Here is a 17417-nt window from a genome sequence, read left to right as displayed (position 1 = left end):
GAGCGTGCATTGTCAGCCAAAACAATAGCATAGTGTGTTCAGTAGGTTGTCCTATTTAGTATTAAAGCACTTGGTTTTGCTTTTTAAATACTATTTTAGGCTCAATGTAACATTAAAAAAGACTTTCATTGTTACTGCTGTCTCTGTCTTCTATTTCTACAGGCTCCTAGGAATGACTGCAATCATCAAAACAAATATCACAGAGTCCTGGAAACTGCAGCTTCATCCTGGATTAACTTGGCCTGTGTTCTTCAATCCTCCAGTCTTGCTTGTACTGTATTATGCACTGGTTGTGCTGCTACAGCAGTGGGCTTTAAATCCTAAGGTAATATATAGGTTAAAGAGCAGAGCTAAGACAGGCTACAAACAGTATGTGCCTAAATACAACCACATTTGAGAGAGAAATCAGGAAAAGCATCTTGTTTCTTTGCTTCTACCTAATTTCTCCATTTTCCCCTTGAAATGTGTGGTCTGTAACAAAGGCACCAGATGGGATGGGGCTGTGGCTCATGGCCTGTGACATCTTCATGTGCTATTTCCTTGAATGCAGGAACATAGAGAAGAGGATGTCCACTTACCACCAGCAGAGCACAACAGTTTGGAGTTGGAGACAATGTCATGGGTGGCCAAGAATGAGGAGAACAAGGTAAAGGATATCTCCAGGAGGTTCTTGGTGTAAAGGGACAAACAGGTCAGATACAAAACCTGTATTCGTGTTCGGTAAACAGGACCCGCCATTTCAAAAGTGAATGCTGGAAGTGAGGCCTCCTAAACCCATAAATAAATTCCTTAGTAAGAGACGTACCTTTGTTCTGAAGCATTTAGAGAAAAAGGACTTCCCTTCCCTCCATGGTAAGAGTTCAGCTTGAGATCTGACCCCCATATGTGCCTGTGCCATAGACCCCTTCCCCACAATAACTCCCCCTTCCTTAAGAAGGTGCTCCTTTTTTAGTTTTCTCTAGTTATTTGGATTACTTGTGTTTTCAGATCTTTTCCTGTCCTGCCTCAGTCTCTTAATAACTCTCAAATATTTATTGAAAAGTGACTTATTTCAAGCCATTTTCCCCTTTTCTTTTTGTCCTCCACTCCCTAACAGCCCCTGATTACTCTAAGATAATATTCATAAAGCCAGAATCCCAGTAATCAAGTCAACTCACATTATTCATGGGTTGCTCCAAAGCAGCTCCATATCCTCCACTCAACCAGCCCAGGCTAGAACAGTTTGCAGTGTCTGTGGAAAGATGAGGCTGGAACAGAAAAGTTCTTTGTACTTCTTTTACTAGGTGACTTATATTTCAAGTGGAAACTGGCAGGATATGGCCTGTTTATATTGTGAGCAGGACACAGGCTGTGAGATCCCTGCCCATAAGCACGAAGGACTTAGCCCTCCACTATCAGGTACTATACATCCTAATGTGACGTTTGTGTAACTAAGAGTGTCTCAGACCAAAGTGAAAGAGGTCTTGAAAAGGTGGCAGCATTAGTAGGAATAGGAAAAATAATCCTTTCAAATTGCATCTTTCATACTTACAGTTTATACATTTTCCTCTGCAGTACAATGAACTGTACAGATGGAGGGAAAGCCTGATCTTTCTCTGGCTGATAATCTCTGCCATCTCAGGAAAAAACTTTTTTTTTTTTGTTAATGATATGGCAAGTTCAGCCAGTGAGTGGATGATGCCAGGGCAACTTGTGCATTAGACAGTACCTCCAGGAGTACTATCTACCTCCACTTCTTATGAAATGCATCCTAATGTCTACCCTTGCATATGCATTGAAAGGGCATATTCCAGTAAAGGGGTTTAGATTTAGACAGATAAATCAAGACTTTGCTAGCATTCATTTAACACCGACTGTGAAGAGGGTTTATTTATGGCACGATGCCCAGGGAGTCCAGGCACCTGCTTCTAGGACTCAGAATATTTTGCACATAGCCCCTTATGTGCCATTGCAAGCATGTACCCAGCAGACTTATAAGGGCTACTGAATATAATAAATTTTCAATGAAATATCACAGATGCATGGTAGAGACCCTTCAGTGATGTTCACTTATGCCTGTACACTATATGTTTCTTGCAGAGGATCCTGCTAGCCCTGAGAATGCAGACAGTGATGGGAATAAGACTAGCACTTTGGCTATGCTGGGTCAATTCATTTTGAATCAAAGCTATACCAGCGCACTGATTGCCATGATGGTAAGATACAGAGCTGAGAGAATATACCCTGTACATTCCTCTAATTTTCTGCTTTGTACAACCGTTACTAGGGAATTTGGTACGAAGTGGTATCCTGGAGTGTTTGACGTGGGAAGAAATATATCTTCTTGAACCTCAAACCCATGTAAGAAACAAGGATGCTACTGCTTTCCTGTGGGGCAAAGCTTAATATTCTACAGATCAGTGAAAGTTCTGCATATGGTGAATGCAGGATGGGCAACACATTCAGAAATGGGAAACAAGATTGTTGCAGAGCAGAATTTTAGTAAGGACCATTACAGTAGTGGATGGATCCTGATCTGGTACATAGGACTTCAGACCAATTCCATGTTTAGAACACATTCTAAGAATGTCCTCCAATTGCTTTGACTTGACTAGAGTTTTATGCTGAAGAGCATATTTATTAAACAGTCCTGTGTGCATTAGTACACTGCTAGTATGCTTTGGGCCGCACTTGCAGCTAACTTAAACATGCTTTCAGTTTTGTGCCTAGTTTTTGCATGGCAATGGGCGTTTATCTGTTCTAGGTATAGAGAACCTGTATCTGTGTGTATATTGAGCTACTGGCTGCCCAGCTATGCAATACAAGGAAGCAAAATATAAGTATTTTCACTTCAGAAGCTGCAGTCAGCTGTAAATGCAACTGCTGGGTGGAAAACTACAGTCTGAAATCTTTACTTTTCCACTCTACTTAAGTTTGGTTTCATTAAGGTTTGGACAGCAGCATTTCTTCCCATTCATTGTCTGTCTGTTTGCAGGTTTGGAGTATCACCCATATCAGCTGGCTGACTTTTGTTCTCCTTATCTGGGCTTGTATCATTTGGATGGCTCGTGACCGTCGATTTTATGCCATGTATAGCTCTCCATTCCTTGTCACCTATGGGAATATCCTGCTGGTCCTCAGTTTCTTTGTAGGGTTCAATATTTCTCAGGAAGAAGTCTTTCCTGGAATTTCAACCTCTGTGCTCATTGACTTTGACTTAAAACCATACTCACTGCCATGTGTGCACCTTGCTGCTAAGGTAAGGACTCAGTGCGTCTCATTTAATTGCAAAGCTAGGTAATACACAGGGCTTCAAAAAACCAGTCAAGATGATCTACACTGTAAATTGCACCTCCATCTTGGGAAAGATTTTTAAAGACACTGGTCAAAAACCACGGGAAACACAAAGAAAGGGCGGAGAGAGTTGTCAGGGGTTTACTCAATTAAACAGCTTTGGGGAAGTGGTTATGGGAGAAGAGGCGTGACACAGTGGTTTACTTTGCTTGGACTTCAGTACCACATGTATTCATATCCATTTCAAAATTGCAAAATGTGAATACAGATTTCTATCTGGGCTTAACCACACTTTCAGGGTGTTTGAGTTTGAGGCTTGCTTCAGTTCATTGTACAGATGGAGGCCAGCTCAGATCTGAGTCCAAAGTTTGGGGAGACCCCAGACTTACCTCTAATTATTAAACTTGCTGAGGATGGTTCATTACTGAATTGGTTAAATTTGGCTTGGTTAGAGAGGCCCTGGAGTTTCTGGCAAATGGTTAGGATCAAGTACTGGTAAGGAAGACAAAGGGAGCCAGAATAGCTATGAACGTATATGTCTTCCATAACAAGATTAATTTACTGCATATGGGGAATTGTAGAGGGGGTAAACCAGAGGTTAGAAAGAATGAGCATTGGTGATGGTTTTGCCCCTTCTTCAAGATAAATTCATTGTTTAGCAAAAAATAGAACAATAGTGTTCAAATTAAACACTGGGTTTGTGAATTCTGATCTTCAACTTGTGTTCTAGTAGTGCCTGGGATATCAGTGTGTTAAAAGTTGTATCAATATACACCACAGCTCTGCCTCCAAAAAACTTTCAACCAAAACTCACATCTTCTGTAATGATCATTTAAACATATATTAAATCCTGGCATTGAGCCAGCCTTCCTTTTTACGTTCTGCTCTGACTTTTTGCCTTAGAAGTAGAGACCTCGATTCCTAGCAATTACCAAATGAGGAAGGTAGAGAGAGGAATTATTTGCATTCCTTTGTGGTTTCTTTCCATGAAAAAAAATAAGGCACAAGTATGGTTTAATTGCAGATCTCATATGCGTTCACATTCTGGCTATTGCTAAAGCAGCATGTAATCGAAAGACGCTTGAAGGAGAAGGAAGACTCTCTCAAAGAAGTGGCAGTGAATGAGACGGGTAAGTAAATGTAATATTTACTCACAGACCACCCTGACACAACACTCACTCATGGCTCTATAGCTCTCCATCACCACAGTAGTTAAGTGTCACTTTTACTAAAGAGGATGCTGAATTTCTTTGTATATTAAGATTTCTTGTTAAATAACTGGGGGGTTAGCTTTTCATAAAGCTTATTCATGCTAAGGTGTGTGCAGGTTTAAAGCTAATTTGCACAGACAGCTACCCAAGTTGCTCTTGCAGTTGTGATAACTGCATGTGGTACTTAACTACATTATTTGTACACCGAGTAGCCATTTATTTGCAGCCTGATAAACATTACAAATCTTGCCTGACAACTTTCATTTTTTCACAAGTTTCACACAGGAAAGCACGGGCAACAAGTGAGTTTGGGGAGGAGACTGTACCAATGTGCTCAGTAGACCTGGGGAAATAAAGAGCTTCTGCTAGAGCTTCTCATGGTACCATTGTATCACTGTCTATTTTAGAGCTAGAGAGGCGTAGAAAGGATTACATTAATCACTCCATCCCTAAAGGCATTGTTTCTAAAGACATGCCTTTGTGTCCTCAAAATGCTTCCTCTCCCCCTAGCTTGACCACAGGCAGCTAACCGCTACTGAAGACTTAGGGGTAGGTGGCAGTAGGGCAAGGAGGGCCACCCATTCAGTAAAAAAGTAAGTTACCTTATGTCCAAAAGTACTGGACATTTTATGGGACTTCACTGTTCCTTCACCATCCCTATTATCAGCCAATGCTTTGTGATGTGCTTTAACACAGGATGTTAAACATACTAGGCAAGACATTTTATTATAATAAAGCTATTACAATGATACAGTAACCAAATAACTACTTGCATCATCCCTGATAGATTTCAATTTCTCTTATTACAGAAGGAAACAAGCCAAATAATTTTCTGCTAGAAATCTTTGGCTCTCTGCTTAAGGGAATTCTGGATAAATACTGGATCTGCTTCTGCGCTGCCATGTTTTTCGTGGTGAGTTTCAGCGGCAAAGTGGTTGTGTACAAAATTCTCTACATTCTGCTCTTCCTGCTCTGCGTGACTTTGTATCAGGTAAGCAAATGGGTTATTGTATGCAATGCAAAATGGGAAATTAAAAGAAACCAATAGTCTGCCGCAGATTAATCGAGTTCCCAGTTTGCTCCTGGGAAGTTTGCTCCCAGGTTTGCTCCTTTGGGTTTTAGTCCCCTGTTAGCATTTGACTATCTCACTATGACTGCTGGACCGTGTTTTGGCCTTCCTGGCTAAAATTCAGTTCCAGTTGAGAAGAAAGTCTGAAGATGAACAGGTCCTAATTTTGTTGGGAAGCCACAGATACCCTCAACACCAAGTCAGATATCTTAAGAACTGTAAGAATTTACTCAGTTTCCTTCACTCATCAAGAGAAGCCCTTGAGTCTGGGGCTTTGGGTAGCACAGGGTTTTTGACCCCGGTTCAGTCAGTAGACAGTTTTTAGACAGCACCACAGATTGAACTGTATCTAACATGAGATGCATTTGGTTTCAGATTCACTATGAGTGGTGGAGACGAATCCTGAAGGGCTTCTGGCTCACTGTTGTCTCCTATTCCATGGTAGTGCTCATGACCATCTATGTCTTCCAGTTTCAATCCACTTCTGGTTTTTTTCTCCTGACCTTGGCAGTGTCAGAAGAGAGGTAAGGACCCTATTATGTTTTTAAATGATCCTCCTGGAAATCCTGCAGAATAAGACTTCCTTTTCCCTCAACAAGAAGCCCCAGCCCTAGTCACCTCCTTCCCTCAGGCAAATTAAACTCTAGACAAAGCCACAGATAAATGCCCGGGTCTAAGGGTTTCTTCTTCAGCCAGCCCTCTGCCTCATGTACCTGGGCCAGCTTCCTAGGTCTGTGCCGAGTAATCCATCAGCAGCTACCACTCCTTTCAAAGCTTTGCTGCCAGGAGGGAGAAAGGACTTTTAAACCAGGCCAACTTTCCTAGCATGCCCTGTAGTTGCAGGTCAGAGTGGTGCAGGACCAGAGGCCTATCTGTAAAGGGTCTGTACATATATTACACTATCACCCGTTCAAGTATCATTAATTCCCACCCCATGACTCCATAGACCTCATTTAAAATAACAACTCCCCATTAATAGACCATCATCAACTCTTCCTCTCCTTCATGGAAGAACGATCCAAAGTCCAGGAAAATCAGTGGAAAAAAAAACTCCCTTGACTTCAGGAAGCATTGGATCAGCTCCTAAATTCCTAAGGAAGGAAGGAGAGCCTTGTGGTATGCCTAGGATTGCGTTTTATTAGTTAATGACTGTGAGCACGCCACAATGAAAGGACCAGCAAGATCATAGGGAAGTAGGGCTGGAAGAGACCTCAGGAAATCATGTAGTCCAGCCTCCTGCTCAAGACAGGATCATCCTTGACTAAATCATCCCAGCCAAGATGTTGAGTGTCTCCTTAGATTTCAATGAAAGCCAGGGGTCTTAGCACTTTTTTGAGGAGGCTTGATACGTTTTCACCATTTGGGAGATTAACAGTACTGCGAGGCTGCATTATTTTATTCCCTTGGTGCAATGTGTACAAGAATAGAGCTCTGAGCATTTTCTCTATTTTCAGTAGCATGGCTAAGACAGCAGGATATGGAGTACAGACCCAAACCACAAAGGGGTGACTTGCTGGAATACAAACCCCAGCACAGTCTGCAGGATTCATCAGGTTTTTTTCAAAATCTTTTGGTAACTATCCCTGATTTCAGATCCAAACTACTGCAACAGAAGGGCCAGCTTTTCTGACAAGTGACCACACATTGTTCTGTTAAAATGTTTGCGGGTTTTTATAGTAATAGTAGCCAGATAGTGGTGGCTTTTCAAAAATCAGTAGCGGTCATTCCCTTCACAACATGGGTCTTGGATCTTTCCTGTGGTTAGAGAAATGGAGACAAGAGGAAGTAACCTTGGGAATAAGACCAAGGGCTGGAAGAAGATAAGGGGGTTCTTTATGTGAATTCAAGTTAAAGGGATGTGTCTGTGGTAGCCATGGTGATGCCAGTAGCTCATGATTGACTTAAGGAAACCTGTGACAGTGACACTATGCTGTCAGCCTCAGATCTAGGAACCAGCATGACTTGTCCATGTGTCAAAGGCATAATGAAGGATGACCTTGCTTAAAACAGTCACTCTTCTACAGTGAGAAATACAGTACTGCAGTGCTCCATGTGATCAGCTACCTCATATTCTATGCATAAAGCCTTACTCCCTTTTATCGGACAGGTTAAAAGATCTGGGTCTGGAAAAATTTGACACAGTGGAACTGTTTGCTAAGATTCTGCTTCCATCAGCTTTCCTCCTGGCCTGCATCCTGCAGCTTCACTATTTTCATAAAGATTTTCTGAAGATCACTGACCTACGTAATGTTCCCGGGGATGCATTTACTCTGGGGAGGTACTGTAAACCAACCCATGCATCACTTAGCTTTGAAACACATGAAGATGTCTCTAACAGCATAAATGGTTACAAAAATGTCTATTTGATATATTTGCATGAGTATTTATTAGTCTTCTGACACACATACACAACCCCCAACATCATTTCAAATTGGAGCATAGCAGCATGTCTAATTTATGCATGCAAAAAATGTTAACCATGGGAGGTTTAGGTAGCTCCTGCCTTCCATTTGCTAAGAACATTAACTGAGGTTCTGTTACATTTTCTCCCTAGTAAAAAGAAAACTGAAACGAATGTGCATCTTCTAGCAGACATGTGAGTCCATTTCCTGTCTTGGATCTTTGTCAAATGTTCTCTTTTTAGCTACATCAAACATTAATTTGATGTTACTTAAACTCAGAGGGCATTTATACATGGCCATAGGGCTCAGGGGGCATTTATACACATGCTCTGGGAGCACTGGGGGGGAGGAAGAGGGGGAATGCATTAATTACAGTGAGCTTTAAAGTGCTCCTGCTGCCATTTTAAGTGCAGGGACACTCATACGCAAGATGCTGAAGGCTGCTGCAGTGCGGTTATTACCATGCTCCAGCAGCAGGGCCAGATTAATGCATAGGGAAACTAGGCACATGGCTAGGGTCCTAGTCCGTCCACCTGCAGTGGCAGTGCAAATGGCCCTGTCCACCTCCCGTTCCTTACCTTCTCCTCCCCTCCACCCGCCTCACCTGGGGAGGGGTGGTCTTGACTGAAGATGCTGAAGGCTGCTGCAGTGCGGTTATTACCATGCTCCAGCAGCAGGGCCAGATTAATGCATAGGGAAACTAGGCACATGGCTAGGGTCCTAGTCCGTCCACCTGCAGTGGCAGTGCAAATGGCCCTGTCCACCTCCCGTTCCTTACCTTCTCCTCCCCTCCACCCGCCTCACCTGGGGAGGGGTGGTCTTGACTGGCCCAGGGCTCCTGCTGCCATTTTAAGTGCAGGGACACTCATACGCAAGATGCTGAAGGCTGCTGCAGTGCGGTTATTACCATGCTCCAGCAGCAGGGCCAGATTAATGCATAGGGAAACTAGGCACATGGCTAGGGTCCTAGTCCGTCCACCTGCAGTGGCAGTGCAAATGGCCCTGTCCACCTCCCGTTCCTTACCTTCTCCTCCCCTCCACCCGCCTCACCTGGGGAGGGGTGGTCTTGACTGGCCCAGGGCCCAGGAGTTTGTTTGCCTAGGGCCCATTAACGGGGGGCAGGTGGATTGCAGCCCTCCCACCTTGCAGCCCCTCCACTTGCCCCCCCCTCAGCCCCTTCCCTGCTCCAGCTCAGGTCAGGCAAACCCCAGGCCAGATCTCTCTCCCCTCCCTTCTCCCTCTTCCTTTCCTGCAGACAGCACCGGAGCTGGGGGGTAGGCTAAGGGAGAGAGACTGCAGGCAGGCTCCTCTGCTGGTTTGGCTCCAAATGGAGCACCATGAATTAGAGCGGGGGCCTGCATGTCTGTCAGCACTCTTACTGACAGCTCAAGTATCAGGTAGTTTTTGGTGCTGAAGCTGGTTTCATCCTTGCTAATAACCAGGCAGACTGAATGATCCTTTCTAATGCTATCAGTCATGGATATTGAATGCATGTGGCTATCCATCGTTTGTAAAATCACTTTGTGGCCTGCTAGTAGGAAAGAGACTCTAACTCTGTAAGAAATTGTTGTTAGCATTTGTAGAAAACCAGAAAAATATCTTGGTGTTATATTTTTTTTTTTCAGGCTTAAAGAAAGTGTTTGGAAACTGCAGAAAGGGTGAGCGTGACGTTCTAGAGGACGATATTTCTTTGTACATTTTCACTGAAGTCTATTTTGCTCTCGATAACTGGAAGACAAAGATCTATAGTTTTCATTAGGAGTCAGTTGATTTGTTTGAATAAGTTCTCCACAGCTCACTGAATGGAATATTGTTTCTTAATGATTTGACACTGGGAACACTTTATCCAAATAAGAGACCAAGATTGTATTTTTTTATGGCTCAAATGTGAACGCATTTGCTTTAGTTGGTTCTCACTACAGGACAGTAATTTAAAAACAGGTAATATGGGATTTTCAAAAGCATTCTGCACAGGTCTAATGCTGCCCATCAAAGTCAAAGGGAGCTTTATCACGGATTTTAGCATGAGCAGAGGAAGGCTACTTAGAGCACTTTAAAAAGTATTGATAAATACTTGTGATTAAAATATAGTTTATCTCCACTTTGTAGTCTGTTCCCCCTTTTGGTTTAGCAGCAGGCCATTTTATACAGATCCCAATTGGTATAACTTACCTGTCTTTACCTCAGCTGGCTAAAAGAGCAGTCTGCTGGCTGACACTTGCCTTTTTTTCTGTTCATTACAGTGTGGCAGCCAATGAACCACCTGGTGAAACTCAAACCAGCTTGGATAAAACAGGCAATGCAACAGTGGATGAAGAAGCCATGATAGAGGCTCAGTCGGAGAAATCAGGTGATTAATTGAAGCTCCTTGGAGCATAGTTGAATTTTGTTCCCTTGTTTGTGTAAAGGTGGAGAAGGTTCTGTGACATGGTTTATAGGTAACTTCTGAAAATAAATCCACATTGCCCAGTTAGTCCAGAATGACGGGAACCTGGGCTTGTGCCTCAGGTTAGCCTAGACTGAGCCTGAGTGCTCCCACACCAAAGTCCTACCCTTTGCTGTGTCCTCACTGTTTCCTCACCCCCGTGTCCTGTGGGCATATCTCCTGTTTCCTTGTGCTGAGAATTCCTCTCCGGTTGGTTGTTGGACGAGCTGTCTGTCCTTCATGAGAACTGGGGGGAGGCTATCAGTGTCTGAGGGATATAGACTTTTATCCTTACTGCAAAGAGGGTGAACTTCGAGGAGACCTAAAGCACAGCTCAGGCTTTCGCTATAACATTACTCAAGCAAGAAGGCGTGGGTTCAAAGCGCAAACAGGCCTGTGTTTGAGGGTGGTGTTTGTGGATGATAGCTTGCATAAGGATTTGGGTTAAAATTAGGCATGCCCACGGAGTTGACTTCAAGGATTGTAGTTATCACACCCTTTAAGTCCCTGGAACTGAAATAGGCTATGCGCTTACCCAGAGTGCGCACTCATCCCAATTCAGTGTGACAATGAAAATTAACTGCCCTGGTTTCTCAGAGCCTGAGGCCTCCAATACCAGCCTTGAAATTGTCAGCTGTGAACCGAGTAAATTCTGTCAAATACATTACAAATTTGACAATGGGGTCGAGTTCCTATGCATTTAGGCAGCTTATGTTCATAACCAATATGAAGATCACCGTTGTTACTTATAATAGAAGCAACAGGCCAAAAAATAAGGACTGGCATCATGTTATGCAATTTAAGTGAATTGTGTACTTACCCACATGCATATAAGTGGAGCACACTGTAGGCAGCAGCAGAGTGCCTCCAGTCCAGGTGATGGCTATAGTTTCAGTCCTTGTCCCTTTTGCAAGGGCTGAAGGAACCTATGTAGTAGAGTGGCTATCCAGTTATGAAGCATAGTGACTAAATTATAGCTTTTCTGTATCAAATCTCTAATACAATCTCTTTGTTCTGTACGTGTTCCCTGGTTTAGACTTAGTAGAAATGGTCAAAGAATTGGGATTCACAGCTATGTAACACCTCATTTTCATGAAACTGAATCATAAAAACAAAGCCACATGAAAAGTTTTCTACATATAAAACTGATGTTACCTGCTTTAACCCTGTTCCTTACCTTTCATCAGCTTCCACAACAACACTGTTCCTATGCCACTTTTCCTTTCTCCTGACATGAAAGATGATAACACAGCCCATTAGTCAAAGCCATAAACATAGCAGGAAATCCCTATTTCTGTTTCTGTCAATTCTTAAAGGTTATTTTAAAGTACTAACCTAACACTTTTTTCCTTAGGGGAAAGTACTAGTAACTGGACACTGGTGATTGACAAGTCAGCTTCCTGTCTCCTGAAGCTTTTGGAAATGGTTCATGAAATTCAGGTGTTAGCATGGAGGATCCTAGAGCTGCATGTCCTTAAAATTGTGTCCATTTGGATCATCTGGATCTCTCTCCAGGAGGTCAGAGAGAAGCACTACATTAACTGAAACGTACCATTTGTTTTCCCAGTGTTGCAAGAGACTGAGATTACTGCTAAAATAGCAGCTGTGGCCAATTATGTTAATGTTTTGGGTCTGATCTGTAGGGCGCAGACAGAAGTTACATTTGTTGTGCGACTGGCCCTGTGAAAGTGCTCTAGCCATGCCCCTGGCTGCAGAGCATTTTCTAAGCGCTGAATTGCATGACAATCTGAACTCATTACATGAGGGTTCAGATGAAGGTGCTTCAAAACGGAAAACCTTCATTAACGTTGGGCAGTGCGTGCTGGGAGCAGGATTGAGCTGATACAGCTCAGCCATGCCCCTGGTGCTGTCTTCAGAATGGGAGGGGGAGAAGGGAGGGAGGGAGCTCGGTCTGGGGTTTGCTCAGCCTGTGCTGGGGGAAGGGAGGGCTAGGGCTAGGGGAGAGAGGTTTCAGACATGCAGCTTGAAACGAGCTCAATCCCCCAACCCCTGGACTCGACAGTGAACGTCTGTTGGGTGGGGGGGAACACTGTAACTCATGGTGCTTCCTGCAAAACACCACGAGTTACAGTAGGGAGCTGCATGTTACTCAGTGCCTGTAATTTCAGCATATGCAACTGTACAGTGTGACAAAGATGAGGCTTGTTTCCCCACTGTTTACAAGGTATATTCTGCAGGTAGTCCAAACTGAACGTCTTTCCACAGCTGTGGTGGAGCATACAGTCATGGCTTTGCTTCTTCCCTGCCTCTTAGAAGCCTTTTCATCCAGAAGAGGCTGTTGTGTGTGTGTTTGGAACCAGGACAGAGGTGCAAGGAAGAAGGGCCTCTTTGTGACTTGTTTGAGACATTTTATGATGATGTGATATGGCTTATCAGAACACAACAGCCTATGAAGTTTCCTTCTTGATTACTTAAGCTAAGAGTTTCTTTTCCTCCCTGCAATACCAGAATAAACCTCAGGGGAAATTCAGGTGGCTATGTCATTCAGGTCCAAGATTTCATAGCTGTCTGCACAAATGTGATAAATATATAGGCAAACAGCCATTTAGACAGGACCTAGGCAAAACTGTCAGGCAAATCATCCATGTTTGGTTAAGTTCCATGTTTAAATAAACGATCTACATAAAAAATATGCATGTGTAATCTGTATGCAGCATGCCATGCATTACCATTTACTGTCTTTGACAACTGTCATGTAGCAGCTTCATTTACTGTCTTTGACAACTGTCACGTAGCCATCTTATTTTACAGACGTAGGAAATTGATATATTGCATAACAGGAACTTAAGTGTTATTTAGTGCCTTGCAAAAGCAATCAATAAATATGGATAAGACAGAAATTTCAATAGCACCATATCACTTACATAAGCCCTTTGCTAAATGAAGGAAAATCTTTTTCTTTCTGCCCAGCAGAGTCAGCAACTCTCCAAACCTGTCAGGACATATTTTTACCTAAAAGTAGTCTCTTACTTTTGTTTTTACGATTGTTATCCCATGTTGCATTGTTCAATACTACAATACCACATTGCAATGTTACAAACTGAATCTCTGAATCCACAAACACACTAAAAAAAGGGAAATTGTAATAAAACAATTCTGCTTTTTTCCCCCCTGAAATTATTTAGGTGTCTATGATGAATTATCCTTTTTTCATCCTCTGGGTGTTTGCCCTGCCATATCCCAAGCTCCGGCCTCATGCATCACAAATCTGCGCAATTTGGTCCTCTGTGATGGTTATCTGTAGAATGATGTACCAGCTGAAGTTTGTCAAACCACACGAATACTCCTCAAACTGCACAGAGGTGAGTATTGTAAAGTCCACAGGTCCCTATTCTGCAAGCACTTATGCATATGGTTAACTTTACACACAAATAGATGCACTGAATAACCACATACATGAGGTTAGTCATGTTCACAAAAGTTTCCAGGATCAGGACCTTAATGCTGAAGTCTGGAGAAAACTGCACTCTCTTTAAAACCTAGTGAACATGATTAACTCTCTAAAATGCCAGAGTTATTTAGTATGAATCACCACCTATGAAGAATCGACACTAGATTTCCAAATTGTTCAGGTGCAAAACTACTTGTGAAAATGACACCTGCAGTTATGCACCTAATTTGGCTGCATTTCTACAGCGACGTGCAGATATGCCTTGAAAGCGTGTAAAAAATTGGCCTAAAATTTAGTAATCTTTTTTATACTTGAATCTGGATTCTATCGATGTAGAAGTTGTGTTGTTTGATGAACATGCCTGACCGATATAAGTACTACAAGGACGCAGAGAGAGACTCCTATCAAAGAGTGTGCATACAAAAGAAGTCATGTCCCTCCAGCTGGTACCCTTGGGGACAGCCCCTCAATCGCAGGCACTTTGCCTCAGTTTTTCCCTTGATTTAGTCAGGTAAATCAACTCCCCAAGTCACAACTGCCCCTCCTGGGTTGTGTTCCCAGCCATAAGCTCTCCTCCCTTCAAGAGTCAGCATCTTCTCAGCTCTCCTTCATGGAGCTACATTCCCAGTCCTAGCACCCCTATCCCCCAGGCTCTTTCCCCCATGTTCAGGGTTTCCAGAGCCCACAGCCCAGCCACTCTCTGCAACTCACTGTCCTCAGCAGGCTTTTCCTTTTAGCTCCGGAGCACAGCCCTCCCTGGACTATGCAGGCTGCCCCCTGCCAGCACCCAGTCCTGCTCCCCATCTGTGTCTGCCTGGGTGGAAAAAGGCCATGCCTTGCCTGATCTTGGCATTTTGAAGAAGCAGTAAATTGGCTCCCCTCCCTGAAGCCAAGTACTGCTCTGTCCCCGAAGTGCTTCCTCTTCCTTAGCACCTGCTTCTGGTCTTTCCTTCATCTTCATCCACTCCCGAAAGCTTGAGAGGCCACGTCATGGAACTGAATGAGCTGGGCCCTAGCTCCTACTGCCCATCAGGGAACCGTCACCTTGCTACAATCCCAATGGGCGGCTGCCTGTTTGTACCAGAGCTCTAAGCAGATGAAAGGTCCAGAGCAAGGAATAAGCCTTATGACCCCTGACAAACTCACCTGTACTCTCATACTTTCTTTCTCTTGTTACTTCATATGCTCCAGACATGAGCTGTCACTCAGCTTATAAGGCTTAAAAATGATAGCTAGGCATACAAGAGTCTTTTCAGAGGAAGAAGCATAAAGGAATCTGGAAATGAAATGTCTGGTACAGGAACTCATCCTGGTTTACCAGAGTGAGTGATATGGCTTCTGTTCTATTTTAATATGGATTAACTTCTGCATGTAAATGGGAATAAATATATAACAAATCAGAAACACAGCAGGACAAGTCTTAGGGCCCCTATATTCCCCTTGTCTTAGTGGAGTTAGTGCCCAGGCACACGTGTTTGTCTCCACAGAGACTCTACCAAAATGGAACCTACTATCATGACAACCGGGATGAGCTGTTGCAGAAATCGGTGTTGTATGTGGCTCCTGTGGACCCAGCAGTTTGGTACGGAGGTTTCCAAAAGTGTGACGACAGCGTTTTGCCCTGCCTGAAGGTAGGATTCTTATCGTGGTTCATTCTCACAGGGGCAGTCACCAGCTTCAGTGAGAACAAAACCCTGCCGGTGCACAAATGGAAAGTGTAACTTGCAATTAGAACATGGATTAGTGCTGAAGGATTGGCAAATAGTTCATTTGCTGAAAAATACTAAGTGAGCGGTGCTAAGTCCAGCCGAACCCAGTTGCTAATTTATGTCGACTAGTTTTGGCCGAAAAAATGGAGGAAAAAAGGTGGGGGTAGAGAAATCTATACATTTAATTTTACATTTTCTAAATAAAATGTGATGATAACTTTCTAAATTAAATGTTTTAAAACAGCACAGTGTCAACAACTGTCAACATGTAAACTTAAAAAAAGGTTTGAACAAGTTTTTAAAAGCTGAAAATAAAATCAGATCCCTGTTCTGGGGGGGAACCGTGGCCTTTCCTTTCACCTTCCATGCCGCTCACCCAATGTCACATCTCAGATGCCATTACCATCTGATGCCATTTCACTACCCTTGCAGAACCATCTCACCATTTTGGGATTAACGGCAATGGAAGTGACGGTACATCGCCACCAGCTCTTCTACAGGACTCAAAACCAGCTAATTCCACCTCTTACAGGAAGCATTTTTGAGTCAGTCACTCGGGAGCACCTGGATGATGGGTTACTCAGTTGCATCAAGTATTTTATCAACTATGGTTTTTACAAATTTGGATTAGAGGTAAGCAAGTATCACCAGAGGAACAGTCTTCCCCAGACACAAGGCTCAGCAGTAGCTTACTCAGGCAATAAAGGCTGCAGAAAACACAAAACACTGCAGGCAAAAATTCACTGCTGGTATAAATCAGCACAATTCCACTGAGGTCCATCTTCCTTCCCCCTCTAAAAACTGTTCCTACGCAGGTGTATACAGCAATTACCATGATGTCTCATTTGTGTAGTTACTGAACTCTTTAGGCTTTCCAATCAGGTTGAAGATAAAATATATTCTGCATTCCCATCTTTCTAGACCGAGAAATATAGCATTATGGACTCAGTTTGGGGCAGGCTGCTTCCATGCTGGGGATTTCACTTGGCAACAGCTACCTACAAAAAGGAATTTTCATATCTTGCTCCTTACAATGTGTTAAGTCCACAATGTTTTTGTTCTTTCAAAAGGGGCAATTTGGCAGAAAATGTTGTGGTGCTCGCAAGTCTACATTTTTTGCTGCTCTCCCCACCTCCAGATTTTCCCAGGTCTAGGCAGGGAGGTTTTCTGTGTGCCAAAGGAAGCCATCATATGCCTTACTGGGATGGTTCCATTCTTTCAGATGTGTCTCCTTGCTGCTGTTAATGTCATAATGTACCGTATGGATTTCTTCGCCTTTATCCACGCCTGCTGGCTGATCTACCTCCTGTGGCTCCATCGGAGGAAAGCCATGGCTGAAGTCTGGCCAAGATATTGCTGTTTCCTTGCCTGTATCCTGGTCTTTCAGTATTTGCTGTGCATTGGTTTCCCTCCTGGTTTCTGCAAAGGTAATACAGCACAGCTCACTGTCTAGGTGGGTGAATGATCAGTGAGGTTGATCTCACTCCATTCATGCCAAAGCCACCACTTACCACAATGTGGGACCTTGCATGTGGGGAATAACATTTTAGGGCCTGATTCTATGCACACTAAAGTCACCGGAAAGACTCCCACTGATTTCTCCAAAGGCTGGACCCAGCTCCAGTTCTAGCTGCTTCAGCACTGGGTTCAGCTCTCTGATCAGTAGTAGCATTAGCATTAATCCTATGCTAGCTAGAGAAAGTTCTTGTGCCCAGACATTTGTCATTTGCCTTTTGAGGCCACAAACTCCAAAATGTGCTAAAAACCCTGTGTGTGACAAAAATAATCCCCTTGCCAACAGATTATCCGTGGAGAACCTCTCGCTGGTCAGTCCATTCCAACTTCATTAAGTGGCTCTATCTACCTGATTTTGCCAAGAGACCTGATGCCACATTCCTTCTGTGTAAGTACCAATC

General features: G+C 43.4%; 1 protein-coding gene across 1 annotated transcript in view; it reads left to right on the top strand.

Annotated features, from left to right (window-relative positions):
* LOC102383865 (piezo-type mechanosensitive ion channel component 2-like) overlaps positions 1–17417 on the top strand; it is a 110954-nt gene that overhangs the window by 61921 nt on the left and 31616 nt on the right. Inside the window, exons 12-29 of the mRNA XM_025204702.1 lie at positions 163–325; positions 551–646; positions 1284–1398; positions 2080–2195; positions 2975–3238; positions 4298–4403; positions 5294–5475; positions 5929–6077; positions 7661–7831; positions 8108–8149; positions 9581–9613; positions 10199–10305; positions 11735–11898; positions 13527–13703; positions 15280–15423; positions 15934–16134; positions 16724–16928; positions 17303–17404. Of these exons, the coding sequence (XP_025060487.1) occupies positions 163–325; positions 551–646; positions 1284–1398; positions 2080–2195; positions 2975–3238; positions 4298–4403; positions 5294–5475; positions 5929–6077; positions 7661–7831; positions 8108–8149; positions 9581–9613; positions 10199–10305; positions 11735–11898; positions 13527–13703; positions 15280–15423; positions 15934–16134; positions 16724–16928; positions 17303–17404 (2537 nt within the window). The remainder of the gene's footprint in view (positions 1–162; positions 326–550; positions 647–1283; positions 1399–2079; positions 2196–2974; positions 3239–4297; positions 4404–5293; positions 5476–5928; positions 6078–7660; positions 7832–8107; positions 8150–9580; positions 9614–10198; positions 10306–11734; positions 11899–13526; positions 13704–15279; positions 15424–15933; positions 16135–16723; positions 16929–17302; positions 17405–17417) is intronic.

This window comes from Alligator sinensis, unplaced genomic scaffold (genome assembly GCF_000455745.1).
Source record: "Alligator sinensis unplaced genomic scaffold, ASM45574v1 scaffold970_1, whole genome shotgun sequence".
NCBI lineage: Eukaryota > Metazoa > Chordata > Crocodylia > Alligatoridae > Alligator > Alligator sinensis.
The sequence above is the reverse complement of the archived record's forward strand: the minus strand, read 5'-3'. Positions and strand labels throughout refer to the sequence as shown.